Below are 18,298 nucleotides of genomic sequence, written 5' to 3'. Positions count from 1 at the left end.
GGAAGAAGTTAAGAAGAAGAAGGCTGAAGAAAAGGCTAAGAAGAAGAAGGAAGAGGAAGAGGCCAAGAAGAAGCAGGATGAGGAAGCTGCCAAGAAAAAGAAAGAAGAGGTAGAAGCCAAGAAGCAGAAGGAAGAGGAAGAAGCTAAAAAGAAGAAGGCAGAGGAAGAAGTCAAGAAGAAGGGTGAAGAAGAGGCTAAGAAGAAGAAGGAAGAGGAAGACGCCAAGAAAAATCAGGAAGAGGAAGCAGCCAAGAATAAGAAAGAAGAGGAAGAAGCCAGAAAGAAGAAGGAAGAAGTAGACGCCAGAAAAAATAAGGAAGAAGAAGAAGCCAAGAAGAAGCAAGAAGAGGAAGCAGCCAAGAAGAAGAAGGAAGAAGAAGAAGCCAAGAAGAAGAAGGAAGAAGAAGAAGTCAATAAGAAGAAAGAAGCGGAAGAAGCGAAGAAGAAGAAAGAAGCGGCAGAAGCCAAGAAGAATAAAGAAGAAGAAGTCAAGAAGAAGGAAGAGGAAGAAGCCAAGAAGAAGAAAGAAGAAGAAGTTAAGAAGAAGACTGAAGACGAGGCTAAGAAGAAGATGGAAGAGGAAGAAGCCAAGAAGAAGGAAGAGGAAGAAGCCAAGAAGAAGAAGGCTGAAGAAGAGGCTAAGAAGAAGAAGGCTGAAGAAGAGGCCAAGAAGAAGAAGGAAGAAGAAGCAATCAAGAAGAAGAAGGAAGAGGAAGAAGCCAAGAAGAAGGCTGAAGAAGAGGCCAAGAAGAAGAAGGAAGAGGAAGAAGCCAAGAAGAAGCAGGAAGAGGAAGAAGCCAATAAGAAGGAGGCGGAAGAAGAGGCTAAGAAAAAGAAGGCTGAAGAAGAAGCCAAGAAAAAGAAGGAAGAAGAAGAGGCCAAGAAGAAGATGGAAGAGGCAGAAGTCAAGAAGAAGAAGGAAGAGGAAGAAGCCAAGAAGAAGAAGGAAGAGGAAGAAGCCAAGAAGAAGAAGGAAGAGGAAGAATTTAAGAAGAAGAAGGCTGAAGAAGAAGCCAAGAAGAAGGAAGAAGAAGAAATCAAGAAGAAGAAGGAAGAGGAAGAATCCAAGAAGAAGCAGGAAGAGGAAGAAGCCAATCAGAAGAAGGCTGAAGATGAGGCTAAGAAAAAGAAGGCTGAAGAAGAAGCCAGGAAAAAGAAGGAAGAGGAAGAAGCCAAGAAACAGATGGAAGAGGAAGAAGCTAAGAAGAAGGAAGAGGAAGAAGTTAAGAAGAAGAAGAAAGAAGAAGAAGCTAAGAAGAAGAAGGTTGAGGAAGATGCCGAGAAGAAGAAGGCTGAAGACGAGGCTAAGAAAAAGAAGGCTGAAGAAGAAGCCAAGAAAAAGAAGGAAGAGGAAGAGGCCAAGAAGAAGATGGAAGAGGAAGAAGCTAAGAAGAAGAAGGAAGAGGAAGAGGCCCAGAAGAAGAAAGAAGAGGAAGAAGCCAAGAAGAAGAAAGAAGAAGAAGTCAAGAAGAAGGCTGAAGAAGAGGCTAAGAAGAAGAAGGAAGAGGAAGTAATCAAGAAGAAGGAAGAGGAAGACTCCAAGAAGAAGAAGGCTGAAGAAGAGACTAAGAAGAAGAAGGAAGAGAAAGAAGCTAAGAAGAAGAAGGAAGAGGAAGAAGGCAAGAAGAAGAATGAAGAGGAAGAAGCCAAGAAGAAGAAGGCTGAGGAAGATGCCAAGAAGAAGGAAGAAGAAGAAATCAAGAAGAAGAAGGAAGAGGAAGATGCCAAGAAGAAGAAGGCTGAAGACGAGGCTAAGAAAAATAAAGCTGAAGAAGAAGCCAAGAAAAAGAAGGAAGAGGAAGAGGCCATGAAAAAGAAGGAAGAGGAAGAAGCCAAGAAGAAGAAAGAAGAGGAAGAAGTTAAGAAGAAGGCGGAAGAAGAGGCTAAGAAGAAGAAGGAAGAGGAAGATGCCAAGAAGAAGCAGGAGGAAGAAGCTGCCAAGAAGAAGAAGGAAGAGGCCAAAAAGAAGAAGGAAGAGGAAGAAGCCAAGAAGAAAAAGGCTGAAGAAGAGGCTAAGAAGAAGAAGGCTGAAGAAGAGGCCAAGAAGAAGAAGGAAGAGGAAGAAGCCAAGAAGAAGCAAGAGGAAGAAGCAGGCAAGAAGAAGAAGGAAGAGGAAGAGGCCAAGAAGAAGAAGGAAGAGGAAGCTGCCAAGAAAAAGAAGGCTGAAGAAGAGGCTAAGAAGAAGGAAGAGGAAGCTGCCAAGAAGAAGAAGGTAGAGGAAGAAGCCAAGAAGAAGAAAGAAGAGGAAGAAGCCAAGAAGAAGAAAGAAGAAGAAGTCAAGAAGAAGGCTGAAGAAGAGGCTAAGAAGAAGAAGGAAGAGGAAGTAATCAAGAAGAAGGAAGAGGAAGACGCCAAGAAGAAGAAGGCTGAAGAAGAGGCTAAGAAGAAGAAGGAAGAGGAAGAAGCTAAGAAGAAGAAGGAAGAGGAAGAAGTCAAGAAGAAGAAGGAAGAGGAAGCTGCCAAGAAGAAAGAGGTAGAGGAAGAGGCCAAGAAGAAGAAGGAAGAGGAAGAAGCCAAAAAGAAGAAAGAAGAGGAAGAAGTTAAGAAGAAGAAGGCTGAAGAAGAGGCTAAGAAGAAGAAGGAAGAGGAAGATGCCAAGAAGAAGCAGGAGGAAGAAGCTGCCAAGAAGAAGAAGGAAGAGGAAGAAGCCAAGAAAAAGAAGGCTGAAGAAGAGGCTAAGAAGAAGGAAGAGGAAGAAGGCAAGAAGAAGAAGGAAGAGGAAGCTGCCAAGAAGAAGAAGGTAGAGGAAGAAGCCAAGAAGAAGAAGGAAGAGGAAGAGGTCAAAAAGAAACAGGAAGAGGAAGAAGTCAAGAAGAAGAAGGAAGAGGAAGAAGCCAAGAAGAAGAAGGAAGAGGAAGAGGTAAAAAAGAAACAGGAAGAGGAAGCAGCCAAGAAGAAGAAGGAAGAGGAAGAAGCCAAGAAGAAGAAGGAAGAGGAAGAAGCCAAAAAGAAGAATGAAGAGGAAGAAGTTAAGAAGAAGAAGGCTGAAGAAGAGGCTAAGAAGAAGAAGGAAGAGGAAGCTGCCAAGAAAAAGAAGGCTGAAGAAGAGGCCAAGAAGAAGAAGGAAGAAGAAAATGCCAAGAAGAAGAAAGAAGAGGAAGAAGCTAGAAAGAAAAAAGAAGTAGAAGAGACCAAGAAGAAGGCCGAGGCAGAAGCTAAGAGAAAGAAGGAAGAGGAAGACATCAAGAAGAAAAAGGAAGAAGAGGAAGCAAATAAAAAGGAAAAGACGAAGAAGAAAGAAGAGGAAGAAATCAAAGAGAAGGAAGAAAAGGAAAAAGCAAAACAAAAGAAGGCGGAAGCAGAAACGAAAAAACAAAAGGAAGAAGACGAAGCTAAGAAGGAAATACAGAAAGAAGAAAATACTAAGAAGAAGGCGGAAGAGGAAAAGATAAGGAAAAAGAGCAAGAAAACAGAAGAAGCAGGGGTAAGGATGGTACAGGAAACGAATGAAACTAAGCAGCAAAAGAAAGAAGATGAAGTTCAGAGGAAGATAGGAGATACAACGGAAGCCGCTGTGGTGATGATGAAGAAATCGGAAGATACTATTCAGCAGGAAAAGACTATTGCTAAGGTTCAAACCGTCCTAGACAATGTGCATGAACTGCTGCTGGAAATCAAGCGTATGTTCCTGACCAATAGTGCCGGGAAAAATTTGTCCTTTGCACTTAAAAATGTTAAGCTTAGCATGATGAGCCCTGCCGATCTCGAGCGTTGCGAGGTTCAAATGCCACTTGTGAAGCATTTCCACGCTCCAATCGCTACATGGATCACCACCTTGTCTCAGATTGACCTTTACTCAGCGCAGTCCGAGACATGGAAAGTGCTTGAAGATAGCCTTCTGCAATTGGTGGATTCATTCGGCCAGTTGCCACAACGCAGCGAACAGCTTCAAGCTACGGAATGGAGAACCGTTTACACACTTTACAAAACCGTAATGGTACTGCTCACCGAAGTTAGACAATGCATTTACCAAAGACGTTCAACACAGGCAGAAGCAGAACTCGCGCTAAGCAAAACGAGCGTGGAACTGCAGCTGCTGCAGAAGGATCTTGAGTACATTCAGCTGAACTTCGGTTCGGACCGGGTAGATCTTACCTCAAAGACCGTACAGTCCTACTTTGTGCAAATTTGTAAATCCTTAACCCTATTGCATCCGTCCGTGGTGGCCACTGTCCAGAAGCCGTCTTACGCGACCTGCGTAAACATTCTGCAGCAGCTTACCCTTCCCGTGCACGATCTGGTGAGCGTTCTGCCGCCAAGCACGAGCGCGGGAGACGCTGAAGCCTTAAGTCCGGCACTGAAGCATAACTTGAGACAGTTGTATCGCATCGTATCGCTAATTTCGCAGCAGCACCTTACCAGGGTGCGCAATGAGCGCGAAGTTACGATCGTGGAGGAGATCAAGCGGCAGCTTCTTAGCCTGGACCGCCTGCTGAAGGCGCTGCTTGATCTGCACAGCAAGACGGAACAGCAGAAGGATCTGCTGGAAATGGTTCGTAAGAATTTGGCCACGCTCAAGAGCGTCATGCGGCAGGTTAGGACGACCTGCTGCCTGCAGACGCTTGTCGAGAAGGACGACCAGCTGCTGGGCGCGTTCGAGCTGGTAATTGAACGGCTAACGGTGAACCCGCTGCAGCTCGACTCCGTCGAGTATCTTCGTTTGCTAGCAGAGTCTCTGGAGCGGTACTGCGACGTGATGCGAAGGCTCGGCAACAATGGGACGATTTCCGACTGGCTGTTGCGCTACCAGCTGCAGCTGCTCAAGATCTTCGACACGATCGAGTTTTGTCTGAGCGAGGAACAGTTCATAGTGATCGGTAGCAAGGAGAAGTACACCCGCACCAGCACGCAGGATGCGATACATGCGGTGAAGCAGCTGATAACGCACTACAAGATCGCCAGCAGTCAGGAGGTGCGTCGGGAGCAAAAGTCGGAACAGACGCACATCCAGCTGATTGCCGCACGCCGGGGACTTACGGACGAGGCGGAATCGGTGACGGGCGGTGGCCGGGAAAGAAGTGCCCGCCGCACGGTAGACGCGCGGCAGAGCCGGGCGGATGCGGTACGGCGCCATGCCACCCGTAGCCCGGTCGGGCAGCGGGACGATCCGCCCCGCAGCTCGTCCAGGTGCAGCCTGGGCGCGTTACCGTCCAAGCGCGGGCCATCGTTTGCGGTGTACCTGAAGAACGTGTTCATCGAGCGCGATCACAGCTTCAAGCTGCTGTGCGTGGTGCTGGACTCGGAGATTGACGTCCGGTGGACGAAGGATGGCAGCGACATCGCACCAACCGGGCGGTACCATATGGTGCAGAAGAACGGGCTCATCACGCTGCAGGTGGACCACGCCGAGTACGAGGATACCGGTGTGTATGCGTGCCACGTTTTCAACAATTACGGCCAGTCGTTCAACAAGTGCACCGTCGAGGTGTATGATACGAGCGATGATATCATCTGCCCGTCGTTCAGCATACCGCACCAAATGGGTACGTGTTTTTTGTTGTGGTTTTCTTTTGTTTTCATCTTCTATTTTTAACCCAACTTGTTGATTGGTTGATTTGTTCAATGAAGGTTTCTCGCGGGCGGACGGAAAGCTTCTTCTTCGGACATGTCGCACTTGTTGTGCGGGGAACTAATTTTATCGATCAAACACACACACATACACAAACCGCGGTCTGCCCCTTTGTAGGTAAATTAGTATTTTTGGCTGCATGGCATGGTGGCATGGTGTCGCGATCGGAACAAAGCGTATGTGCGGAACATCCGAAATGACGAACGGTGGACAATGTCTAGCGTCTATTACAATCGTTTTGCAGTCGTGCGACACTGTTAGGGGTAAAAATATCCCTACATACACATGTTCGAAGATAGATCCGTGTGACTATGATCGGAGGAATTCATTCTGTCCATCAAGTAAAAGTGATCCTCTGTAGTTGGTCGGCTCGATTCGATTACTAAGAGGGGATGATCTCAAGGAATTTCAATAGAAATATTCTCAATGTTGCTGTGGGCGGAGACGATCATTCCGATCATAGGTGGCCGCGACGCCCAAACCTCCCATTGAACAAATCACCAATGCTCTAACTACCATCTCTAATGTTAACAGGAACAGTCTCACTGGTTATCCTACGGCTACTAGTATAAATGTTACTTTCAGGATCCTTTACGCAAATTCCAGCATTCAATGTTCCGAGTACTGTCGGCTCTCGTGGTACTCACAGATCTCGTGGACCTCGCATGCAGTAGTAACACTTGGCATAATCCCATCGCCATTACACACAGCCACAGCCCTGTGCGCAGTTAGGGTTTTGGCAGATTACCCAGAAATACCTTTTGCATTCGTGAGGTACGGGGATGATCGTTATCGGGCAACTGCTTCGGCTAAACCCCAGTCGGACTTGCGTGTACTTGCTCTTCTTCTTCGTGCAAGTGAAATTTATGCCTTGCTCAACAAAGGAAAGCTCTAGCACAAGGACTAGAGGAAAAAAACATAAGACAAACAACCACCCTTCTTCCCGCCCTGGCCTTCCCGCCTGCGCTGCTTCCGATAATGCAGTGCCCTGTACATCAATTAAAGCGCTAAACGCAATGTTATTTAAGCCCATTTCGAGCCATACCATCCGCTCAACATGATGGTGGGGTGTGCGCCATCTTGTACGGAGTGTGCCCACATGCCTCACGCTTACCAATCGGCCGAATGACGATGGGATATATAGGATATGCGTTGCGCTGCGTGCGCGCCATTGAATCAATCAGGTATTGACCCACTAAGCTCGGAGCTGGGGAGGGATAGCAAAACAACCTCTTTTCGCACCTTGGGGCGGGCGCGCGTACCCGTGTCGGTGTCATCAGATGCCTATAAATAATGCGATAAAGTAGAACAGCGCATCGCTAAACTATGTCACAGCCAGCCAGCTATGTCGCGTAAACTATGTCACCACTAAATAGCGAATAGTCGGCAGGCTCCGTCGTCACACGAAACAGAACGATACACGTTAAACTCCCCAAGTCTCGGCGTCGGTCGGGTTTCGGGTTCGATTCGGCAACCAGCAGAACCGATCGAAACGATCCGATTGACATAGTTGCGCGCTTTAGCTAACGCAGCAAAGTAGCCCCCGATTCTAGGCCTCGCGCTAACATTGTGTCCACGTCCGGTGGGGATTTTTTTTTTAATGTGAGGGAGTGAGTACCGATTTGTGGGGATTTGTGTGGTGGTTCGTACCTTTCGTACCAGCCGAGAAAATTGAACTACCCTGCACCGTGCGAAGTGCGCTTCACTTCTCCGACAGCGTTCGCCTGTACAGTGTGTCGTCACGGTCTCGCTGGTGGGTTGGCCCGAGATTTGGGGGAAGAATATACCCAAAAAAACAAAAATTGGTTGTGTGGTTGTTGCCCGTAGTTGGGCTCTCCGTTTCCAAAGTTTCCCCCAAAACACGGTGGTTTGGTGCCGGTGCTGTGTAGTACTCCATTTCCGTTCTAATTTCTCCTGTCCAATTTTCCCAGATTCTCCCGACCCCCTTCCGAAAGGTGGAGCTGCTGGTGGTACTGAGAACTGGTGGTGGTTGGTGTTGTTGGTGCGCCGGAATCGATCGTCAGCGATCAGGACGTCGCTGATCGCGCCTCTGCAGGGGAGGCGACCATCCATCTCCGCGTGTGTCTGTGTGTTTTGTGTGTCGTGCGTGCGTGTGTGTGTGTGTGTCTGTGTAAGTGTATGCTGTGGAGCGCTACGCCGTCGAAAAGAGCAGGGGTAAGGTTGTAAGGTGGTAATTTCCGGGTAGCACCAGAAACACACAACAGAGGAAAAAGGGAAAACGATGACGGGCAGACGGGAGCGCCGGTCGCGGTCGAAAAAGAACCAGCCGGAGGAGCCGGTCCAGGTGGAGGTGACGCCGGCCGAGCCGACGATGCTGGACCTGCTGAAGATACCGGGGCGGGGCGATTCGCCGCGCGATTTCCGCAGCCTGCACCGGGAAAAGTCGCCGTTCGAGATCGGCGAGCGGCCGGAGAAGCAGGTCGCGTCCCAGAAGGCCATCATCGACAAGGCGCTCGTGATGGACATCTCGGGCGGCGTCACGAACGTGGACGAGTACATCTCGCTGTTCTTCACCGACTCGTGCTCGCTGGATCCGGCCAGCTGCGGCGACATCTCGACCGTCAAGGTGGTGGTGGTGGAGGAGGAGATGGTCGAGCCCGAGCCGCCGAAGCCGGCCGAGGAGCACTCCAAAACGGAGGCGGAGGCGGCCGCCGAGCTGGCCCGCATACAGGAGGAGGAGGAGGCAGGTAAGTCCGCGAAGGAGCCGACGCCGCCGCCGCCGCCCCCGCCCGAGCCGGAACCAGAGCCGGAACCGGTGGAGGAAGAGGAGGAGGAAGAGGAGGAGGAGGAGGAACCCGAACCCGAGCCGCCTCGGGCGCCGACGCCGCCCCCGCCGAAGGAGCCGACGCCCGAGCCGGAACCGATAAAGCCACCGCCCGAGCCCGAATATGACTCAGACGTAGAGCTGATCCCGGTGAAGGAAGAGTTCGATCCGTCGGTGTGGAAGAGCATCGACAGTCTCGAACTGCAGCTGCAGCAGCAAGCGGAAGCGGAGGCGAAACCGAAAGCGAAGGAGAAAGAGAAGTCCCGTGAAGCGTCGCGCCGCGAATCGACCACGCAGGAGATGACGGAACGGGAGCGCGACCTGGAATGGCAGCGGCAGCGCCAGATGATGCGACCGCCGCTGGTGATCTCGCATCTGAAGGCGCGTGCCGCCCCGAAGGGCTCGACGGTGAAGCTGACCTGCACGATCTCCGGCCCGGGCATCACGGTGCGCTGGCTCAAGAACGGTGACCCGATCGAGAAGAGCACCAAGCACACGTTCAAGGTGAGCGAGGGCCTGCTCAGCCTGGAGATCAAGGACATCGACAATGCCGACGCGGGCGAGTACTGCTGCATGATCAAGAACAAGAATGGCGAAACGTCCACCAGCACCTCGCTGACGGTGTACGAAAATTACGAAACCAAACCAACGCCGCCGACGTTCATCTCGATCAAAGGTAACGCCAAAATTGCCTGCCAAGCGCTAGTAGTAGTAGGCTAGTAGGCTGTGTGCAAGCGTGTGTTTATGCTACCGGGGCTCCAGGTGTTGGCTGAGGTGATGGAGTTCTCGACCATCGAGCAGTTCTTTTGCGATTTAGAGTCATGTAGCCGCACAGTGTACGTGCCAGACGTTGGCCGGCCACTCTTCGTTACGATTGTACGCTTGTGTGTATTGGTTTTGTGTATGTGTATTGTTTGTATTTCTGTGTGTGTGTGTGTGTGTGTGTAACTTCGCCCGTGGTGTGCGTGTAGCAGTCGTCGTCACTGTGCCCGTCCGTCCTACTGTCGTAGCCGCACGTCGTCGTCACACATCGGTCGATATCCATCGGAGCTATCACTAAAGCTGTGTCTCTGTGTCCTTCTGTTGTCGTGATAGTCGATTGGCGGTGGATTCTAATTCGATGTATTGTATCATTTTACTAATACATTAAGATGATGTTTCACTAGAGGACAAGCAGCAGCAGCAGCAGCAGCAGCAGGCACCGGCAGTAGTTGCAAATGAAGGGCAAGCAGCAGAAGCTGCTGCCACTGCTTCTACCCCTGAACAACCGGCAGCAGTAGCAGAAGCTACCGCAGCTGCTGGCGATGCTCCGGCAGCCGAACAACCCGTCTCGGGCGATGCCGCACTTCCTCCCTCTGGCGCTCCCCAACCTCCGCCAGCTCAACCGCAGGAACAACCACCTCCTGCTCCTGCCGCCGTCGAAGCACCCGCCGCACCGACGACCGAAGAACAGCCCGCGGGCGAAGAGGGCGAAGCACCGGCCGCGCCACCACCGGAAGTGGGGGGCCATGCCAAGCACAGGCGAACGGCGCCGGAGAAGTCACCGTCGCCGCCACCGATCGGGGGCGATATGGCCCGCTACTACCACAAGAAGATACTGCACCAGCGGGACAAGCTGCAGTGGTCGGTGCACCTGACCAACCGGGCCCTCGTGGCCGGCCACCGGCTGAAGCTGATGTGCTGCGCCACCGGGTTCGATCCGACGCTGGAGTGGTTCAAGGACGGGCAGCCAGTCGAGTACGACGACCACATCGTCGACATGAACGACATGCACCGGGGCGCGTACGGCTGCCTGTGGGTCAACGATGTCACCGTGAAGGATGCGGGCGAGTACAAGTGCAAGGCGAAGAACGCGACGGAGGAGATCGAAACCGTGTGCCGGCTGACGGTGGTCGAGCCGGTCAACACGGTGCAAACCTTTGCGCCCACGTTCGTGCGCATGGTTCGAGGTAAGTTTGCGCTGATGCCGATGCTAGTTTGGTTTAGATTTTGGGGCATTGCTAATAATAGCACTGGATGTGGTGGTACCTATTCTTGACATATTGCTTGTGCACACTTACAATGGGGGGTTTTCGATGCACTTTCCAATGTGAACAGCATTAGTCGCATCTTGTGATATGATACTCAACAACTATAGTATGCTTTGCAGGGTTTGCCGAGCCGCTTTCCGATGTGGAACATCGTGTGATGTTTTCAACAGCTGTCACATGTCTGTTGTATTTACAACTCAGTGCGTTATCAGTTCTTCTACATGACTTTCAACGCACCACAAGCTTTTGACTGAGTTTAACATTTTATTGTGATGTGTTGAAAATCTTGTGGAACAACTGAAGATTTATTGTGATGTAAATACAATAGGTGACAGCTGTTGAAAAACATATGGCAAGCGTTGAGTAATGCTGTTCACTTTAGGTACTGACTCGGAGAACCTTGTGTTTGCATAACAATATTTGTTCATTTCTTTAAATATGACTTTTAACACGTCACAGTCTGGATTCAGTTAGTGACGTTTTGAACATCATGTATAAAGAGCTAAACAAATATTGTGATGGAAATAATATTTGTGACAGTTGTTGAAAAACATCTTGCGAACGATGACTAATGCTGTTCACATTGGAAAGATATTCGAAATCTCCTGTGTTGTAGCTCATGCTACACGATGTGATGAACTGTAGGTAGTAATAGTACAGGGTTTCTCTGGGCAGCTTCAAGCCAAAAGCAAACATATCATTTCAACGTTCAGCAATATCAATCTTGAGTAGAATAATCTGTCATTGGTTGGTTGGACTAGGTTCATTGGAGATTTCTTAACCTTGAAGTAGGATTTTAACAAGGTGGCTAGATAGACTACAAGTAGGCTTATGAGTCTGATTTTGGTTGTCATCATGGATGAGAATTTCTATAGAGATTGCTAGGAGGGGAGTAACGGTTGCTAAGGACCTTTGTATGAAACTTTGAAATGAATCTTTACGGAAACTGATTGCTTTGCTTGAGTCTACATACGCAGTAGTCATCTGGTCTCCATACACTTTGCTTAGAATGTTGGGCTGCCTAGAGAAACCCTGTCAGTTTAATTAATAGATACTTAATGTCTCGCGAGTGCATCCATCTTTTTCGACGAACCGCAAGTAATCAGAATGTAAAGTAAAGCGGTGGTGGTGCAACACACACATTTCACTCTATTTTCTAACACCTCTGCATACTGTCCCGCTCTCTTTTTTTTGGATGTAGAAAACTACGACCCGTACAGCAACATCCTCACGGTGGAGTTTGTGATCCGGGCCAATCCGACGCCAACGCTGACGTGGTACAAGGGCATCATCAAGCTGGGCGTCTACCCGGACAGCCACATGCGCATCTCGCAGCACTTTGACGAGACGGCCGAGCACACGATCGCGTCGCTCGTGTTCTACGACCCTTCGTACACGGACAATGGCGAGTACATCTGCATCGCGACGAACACGGTCGGCGAGGCGACGTGCAAGCATGTGGTCGACTTCTGCAGCAAGGAGCAGTACTTCGAGTGGTTGGCCAAGAAGCGGCCCGGCTGGTTTAAGGCCGAATCGTACATTGCGGTCGAGCCGCCGCCCACCTTTGGCGATGGCGAAACTGGCGAGGAGGAAGAAGACGGTGGCGAGGAGGAGGAAGAGGAAGCGGAAGGTGGGGAGGAGGGTGAGGGACCGCCGAAGGTAAAGCGCGCTCCCAAGCTGCCCGACGTGAAGGAGCTGCCGGAGGAGGAAACGAAAGCGGAGGCGGAAGCGCAAGCCCCGGCAGAACCGCGTAGCGTCCAGATCGTGGAGCCGGAACCGGTGACGCCGGCCAAGGAACCCGAACCGGAGCCGCATTACAAGCGGCGCAAGTCCCGCACGCAGGTGGCGCTGGAAGAGTTCGAGCGGCGCAAAAAGTTCGACTTTGTGTCGCACATGGCGAACGTGCGGGTCGAGCCGGGCAAGACGCTACGGCTGATCGCGTACGTGAAGTGCCCGGAGGAGGTGAGCTCCTACTGGAAGCGGGACGGGCGTGTGCTGGGCAACGGGTTGCGCCTGACGCACACCACGATGCGGTGCGGCACGTGCGTGCTGGAGATAGAGAAGTGCAAGTACCGGGACGCGGGCAGCTACACCTGCGTGGCCAAGTGCCCGACCTACGGTGAGATCGAGCAAACGTGCACGGTGTCGGTGGTGGAGAAGACGGAGATTAAGGGCGAGGCGCCGGTCTTTACCCGCCCCATGCAAGGTATGCACGAGATGAAGAGGAGGCAGAAGCGGTCGGCAAAACGTCGGATGGTCGGACATCGAGCGAGGGAAATCCCCCAAACATTGCGAGCATTTTTTTGGTTTTTGGACCGAGTTCCTGATTTCCACTCTCCCTTACAGAAAAGTACGACCCGATACAGGACGAGCTGACGCTCGAGTGTTGCGTGCGGGGCGATCCCGAACCGGAGACGGTGTGGATCGTGCAGGGCGTCTTCATGCGCCACAATACGGGCGGCCGGCTGTACTTCCGCAAGTACCCGGACGGCCGCCAGCTGCTGAAGATCTTTCAGCCGAGCAAGGAGGACAGCGGGCGGTACGTGTGCCGGGCGAAGAACAGCGTCGACAAGACGGACATGTCGTACTGGCTGAACTACAAGAACAGCGACGAGGATGTGCTGAAGGTGTTCGAGGACGAGCTGCACAAGAAGTCGGAAAAGCCCATCCTGAGCCGGCACCTGCGGGCGAAGGATTGCGACTACAATCCGGAGGACGAGGCGCTGATCAAGTGGTCGGAAACGCGCAGCCAGCACGACAAGGAGTACGACTATCGGTACAAGCTGCGGTTCATTACGCAGCTGCAGGATAAGACCGTGCCGGAGGGTTCGAACCTCAAGTTTACCTGCTACGTCGACGGCAAGTTCCCGCTGTTCATGTGGTACAAGGACGACATACCGCTCGTGCAGGGCCGCAAGTACCGGCAGAAGACGCGCCGCGACGGCAAGGTGACGCTCGAGATCGTCAACGTCACGACGGATGACGCCGGCACGTACAAGCTCGAGGCGCGCAACTACGCCGGTAGCATTGAGACCAAGTCGGTGGTTACTGTTTACGAGAATCCGTACACCAAGTTCGTACCGCCAATCTTTGCTAGCAACATCCTAGGTAATGAGCCTGATGGCGTCTGCTGCTAGCAGTCGGCGGCAGCACCCGGGTCAAACATGGTGGCAGCAGCCGGGGCTGTCACTGCCTGCATACTGCTTCAGTATCTGATTATTACTACTAAACCGTACACTAGCTAATCCCCGCTGTCAATATCTATCTGTCAACTACTGTCACTACCTTGAGCGGTCTCCGCGTTATATCGGACCGTATCTGCACGTATCTGTCTGTCAAAGCAGAAGGGTCTTTCTATATTCCTAAGCAACACCGATAACCAGTGAGCAACTGTACTCTGTTAACACAAAGAGCATCGGCCACATTCCGGCCCGGGTAACATGTCTAGATATGTATGTGTGTGTATGTGTGTGTGTTTATCTTACACTTGTTTTGAATGTTTTGATTCCCCAGAGTACCAGCAGGCCAGTACAAATCACTACACAGACAAATCGTATACTAACACCGCTACTGTCAGTGGCCACAGCACCATCTCCCATCAGCGGTCTTCGACACGGTCGACGGCAAGTGCCGGGTACGATCACACCAAAGTGAAGGAGTACTACAGAAGACATCAACAACACACCGGTACTACCGCCGATCAGCATCATGCGTACAGCAGCAGCAGCCGTGAGAGCAGCAGGCAAACGACCTTCGAGCATCGTCGATCGTTGCGTGCCTCTACGGGCAGCAGCAGCTACCACCATCTTCACAGTAGCAGCAGCCCGTACTATTACGGTTCCATGCAGGGGCTTGGCCACTTGAGCCACGGTGAATCGTCGGGTCGTGATGTAACAACCTCTTCAGACGTTGCGGCGAGACAGCGTCGCAACTACCTCTCTCACTACGACCGGTTGACGACGACGACGACGACCGGCACAACGATGCGGAAATCGCCGACCGTAGCGGACCAGCAGCAGCACCAGCAGCAGCAGGGTTTCACGAAGGTGGAGCGAACGGAATGGCGTTCACGCGACTGGGCCCGCATCAAGCGAACTAGCCCGACGGTGATGCCACTTACCGAGACGATGGAGGATGATACGGCGACAAGCGGCCGTCACTCCGTTGGTGGTGGCAGGGGCAGCAGTAGCGGTGGTGCCGTGCAAGGTAAGAACACCCGTTTGTTGTGATGGAGAACAGAACAACCACTTTGGAATGTGTTTATAAACACTCTCAAACATTGTAAGGGGGGGGGGGGGGGGAGGTTTGAGTGGACAGATTGAACACAAACAAACAATCGCTCTCGAGAGAGTGTGTCAATTTTCTAGAATCATTTTCTGTTGATTGAGAGAGGTGCTGCTACTGTATAGACTTTGATCACCACTCCACGATAACAACTTGATGTAGTGTACCAATTAAGCTACACACAACTGATTGATTATATCGCGACAGACACTCTTGTTCGTACTATGGCGTAAAACGGCGAAACATCGGCGCGCATTCATATTAAACTTCCCCCCGTATGTCTACCAGTTGCGTCAGTAAAAGGTTTTGGGAGGAAAGTTCTGGATGGGAATCTATCCCGTCCGATCTTGTAGAAGCCAGTGCTTCTATCAAATAGACTAACGAGCAAGTCGATGCTGTTATTGCAAAGAATTAATAAGAATAGGAATCATTAGACCAAACAAGAATCGCTCAGTAGCATTCTTATGACATCTTTAATGCACTAGAACCACTATGTAGAGACTGATGATTGAATTTCGTATTGCCTTAGTGGGCTTTACAGGGGTTTTCAGCTGTTCTGAAACTCTGTGATACATTCATGGCATATTTTTTATTTGATCGATTATGATACAACATCGCAAAGAGTTCCGGAAGTGCGCCAACAGTATTAGAACCGCTGAAAATCCCTTCAAAAGTTTTAGTATATTAACTAATAGTACATTGCCATGTTCTTCGATTATTGTAATGCTCCTCTGCTAATCATTTCGCTTATTCTTCTCCACAGCAACCACCAGCACAACGGAATCGGCGGCGACTACGACTCGCGAAGAATCCAAATCCCAACGCACCGCCCAGCTTCAAGTGTCCACCGAGATGATGGACCGCACCACCACCACCACCGTCGGTGGTAAACGATCCCAAACCTACCCGTACCACTACCGGATGGACACGTTCGCAACGACGTTGTCCCGTGGCCACGACAGTCAGACAGTTCACAGCTCGCTCGAGATGTACCAACCGATCGTGCAGACGGTGTTGCGCGATCGGCTGGTCAAGCGCGGCTCCAACCTGCTGCTGGTCTGCTCGTTCTGGGGCGTCAACTGTGAGATCGAGTGGGTGCACAACTACACGAAGCTGAGCAGCGGGGCCAAGTATCGGATCTCGCGCCACCAGGGCATGAGCATACTGGAGATCTACGACATCACGCACCAGGAGGCGGGCATGTACAAGTGCGTGGTGCGGAACGATTGTGGCGAGGACGTCACGAACTGTTGCATTCTCGTGCTGGACCACATACGGCTCTCGTCGACGAAGCAAACCCGACCGGACCGCCACACGCTGACGAGACGGTTTTAGGCACTCCCCGCAGAAGTAGAAGTGGGAGCAGAAGCTGGAGTGTTTGTGTTTAGATAGCACCATTTAGTCCGTAACCGCTGCCTGTGTGTCTGTGTGTGTGTGTCAAATTCCCATCGAATGTATGTGTTTCCATGTTTGCGTGTGTGTGTGTATGATTCTTCTGTATATGTGTATATCGGTAACTGTCGTTCCGTGTGTTTGCGTGTGTCCGTTTTGATAAATCGTACCTGTGCTCTACATGACTACCGCGGGGCAAGAGAACTGAAGGTGCCGAGAATGTCACCTGGAGGCCAATCGAACCATGACCCCAACCTCCCCCCCCCCAAACCCATGCTAATCCTGCCCCTTGGGCGTGATGTCAATTTTCCTTCCCGATATATTTCCACCCGATATTTCCACCAAAAACGCAACAGAAACGTACTCGCTGCACTCGAACGAGATCGTGCTGGAGTGCCGGGTGCGCGGTACGCCCCGGCCGAACATTGCCTGGATCAAGGACGGCGAGTACATCATCCCGGGCGACAAGTACGAGCAGTACGACCATGCCGACGGTACCTGCAAGCTGATCGTGACCAGCCCGGGCGAGGAAGACTCGGGCACGTACACGTGCGAGGCGGAGAGCGGCGGCTGCAGCGACGCGATCAGCCACAACGTGCAGTTCGTCAGCAAGGAGAAGGTGCTGATGGAGCGCACGCACAGCGTGTACCACCGGAACCCGAACCTGCCGCACTTCTACCAGGGCCTCGCCGACTACTCGATCCCGTCCGGCGGCAACATCTGTCTGGTGGTGGAGGTGCAGGGCAACTGTGAGGTTCAGTGGTTCCGCGACCGCTACCCGGTCACCGGCAAGCCGCCGAAGGTGCGCACGTACAGCGACGGCACCGGCCTGTTTGCGCTCTGCATTACGGCGGCAACGATGGACGCGTCCGGCCGGTACGTGTGCCGGGCGACGAACGCGTTCGGCAAGGCGGAATCCTCCTCGAACGTGGACATCATCAACCCGAACGCGATCAAGGGCGCGAAGCCACCGATCTTCATGTCCCGGCCGCAGCCCGAGATCAAGATCAGACAGGGCGACACGCTGTCGATGGCGTTCAAAATCATCGGCGACCCGAAACCGAAGAGTAAGTGGTGGTAGTGAACCTGCTCGACGCGGGAACAAGCCCCTTAATGAGCGTATTCCCTTTTTTGTTTCTCTCTCTCTCTTTCTTTCGCTCTCCCGCGTGTTTTCGCTTCTTCTTTGACGCCCTGTTCAAACAGTTCAATGGATGAAGGGCACGAAGGATTTGACCAACTCGCCGCGAACGGTGAAGGAAGTGCACGCGGACTACATTCGATTCTCGATCAAGGAGGCAGTGGTCGCGGACGAGGGTGCCTACTTCATCGTGGCCAGAAATCGACACGGCATCGATCGTTCGTTCACTAAAGTATCGGTACGTGTAAGGGAGATGCTTTTGTTTGGAAGGTCGGATTAATGAGCTTTTTACTTCTTCTTCTTCTTCTCCCCGCGCAGATCAAGCCACCGAGGGGCTACAAGAAGCACCTGGAGGACGATCTTGATCGGGACGCACCCGATAAGGGCCGGAAATAAATGCATGCAAAGCACGGCGCTGAAACTTTACACTTGTAGGTAAGCGGAAGGATTCGAGGTTTAAGCAATTGGGCAGTAAATCGAAATTCTAATTGGCGCTTCTCTCCTCCTCCAACCTTTCTAGTTTCATTTTGGAATGTTACATTGTGTTTTGACGACGCCACGTTGCTTCTGCGAAATAAAAAAAAAAGCGAAGTGAACTAGTGTGGTGGTACTAGGAGCAGCTAAGTTATCATTATCAGCATCATTGGCGTGAACAGCGAACCGGCAGCACAACAGCACAAGCCGGCAGTATATATATATAGTTCGTCGCCTGTTCACCCCTTAATCCCTTAAAACGCATCGAACGTCTGAATCGCGTGTGGATGATTCAAACTTGAAAGAGATTGCATTGCGAGAAACATTGTTTACCTTTTTAGTAAGTTTTATGAACCCCCCTTCTCTTCCCCCACTCTATTGTCCTTTTCTCCCAACAACCCCTCCCCCCCCCACCCCCAATCATTTAGTTAAAGAGAGAAGCTTTCGTGTTTGTATATGAATAAAACAGAAACGATTTTAAAGAAACTTATCGTGGCCGGACGTACCCATGACCTTGAACTGCCCGTATCCGAACGCAAACGACTAGCGCCATCTGTTGTACGCTAGCGGTAGCAATTGGAGCCGCTAGACGGAGTCTAAACCGAGTGGTTCTACTTGTGTTCTAT

The 18,298-nt window shown here is 51.4% G+C and overlaps 2 protein-coding genes across 2 annotated transcripts in view; both read left to right on the top strand.

Annotated features, from left to right (window-relative positions):
* The window catches only part of LOC120897189, a 33,302-nt gene extending 15,144 nt beyond the window's left edge, over nucleotides 1-18,158 (top strand). The window contains exons 9-22 of the mRNA XM_040301862.1: nucleotides 44-115; nucleotides 152-1,222; nucleotides 1,259-2,779; nucleotides 2,843-3,199; nucleotides 3,989-5,483; nucleotides 7,501-7,571; nucleotides 7,782-9,030; nucleotides 9,506-10,303; nucleotides 11,586-12,590; nucleotides 12,731-13,492; nucleotides 16,417-17,127; nucleotides 17,264-17,436; nucleotides 17,517-17,633; nucleotides 17,719-18,158. Coding sequence (XP_040157796.1) covers nucleotides 44-115; nucleotides 152-1,222; nucleotides 1,259-2,779; nucleotides 2,843-3,199; nucleotides 3,989-5,483; nucleotides 7,501-7,571; nucleotides 7,782-9,030; nucleotides 9,506-10,303; nucleotides 11,586-12,590; nucleotides 12,731-13,492; nucleotides 16,417-17,127; nucleotides 17,264-17,436; nucleotides 17,517-17,594 — 9,363 coding nt within the window. The 3' untranslated portion in view covers nucleotides 17,595-17,633; nucleotides 17,719-18,158. The remainder of the gene's footprint in view (nucleotides 1-43; nucleotides 116-151; nucleotides 1,223-1,258; nucleotides 2,780-2,842; nucleotides 3,200-3,988; nucleotides 5,484-7,500; nucleotides 7,572-7,781; nucleotides 9,031-9,505; nucleotides 10,304-11,585; nucleotides 12,591-12,730; nucleotides 13,493-16,416; nucleotides 17,128-17,263; nucleotides 17,437-17,516; nucleotides 17,634-17,718) is intronic.
* LOC120897276 lies at nucleotides 13,499-16,141 on the top strand. The gene is made up of 2 exons (XM_040302015.1): nucleotides 13,499-14,590; nucleotides 15,432-16,141. Exons 1-2 carry the CDS (start codon nucleotides 13,825-13,827, stop codon nucleotides 16,001-16,003), a joined length of 1,338 nt encoding a protein of 445 aa, XP_040157949.1. The 5' UTR covers nucleotides 13,499-13,824; the 3' UTR covers nucleotides 16,004-16,141.
* Nucleotides 18,159-18,298: the final 140 nt, after the last annotated feature.

This window comes from Anopheles arabiensis, chromosome 2 (genome assembly GCF_016920715.1).
Source record: "Anopheles arabiensis isolate DONGOLA chromosome 2, AaraD3, whole genome shotgun sequence".
NCBI lineage: Eukaryota > Metazoa > Arthropoda > Insecta > Diptera > Culicidae > Anopheles > Anopheles arabiensis.
The sequence above is the reverse complement of the archived record's forward strand: the minus strand, read 5'-3'. Positions and strand labels throughout refer to the sequence as shown.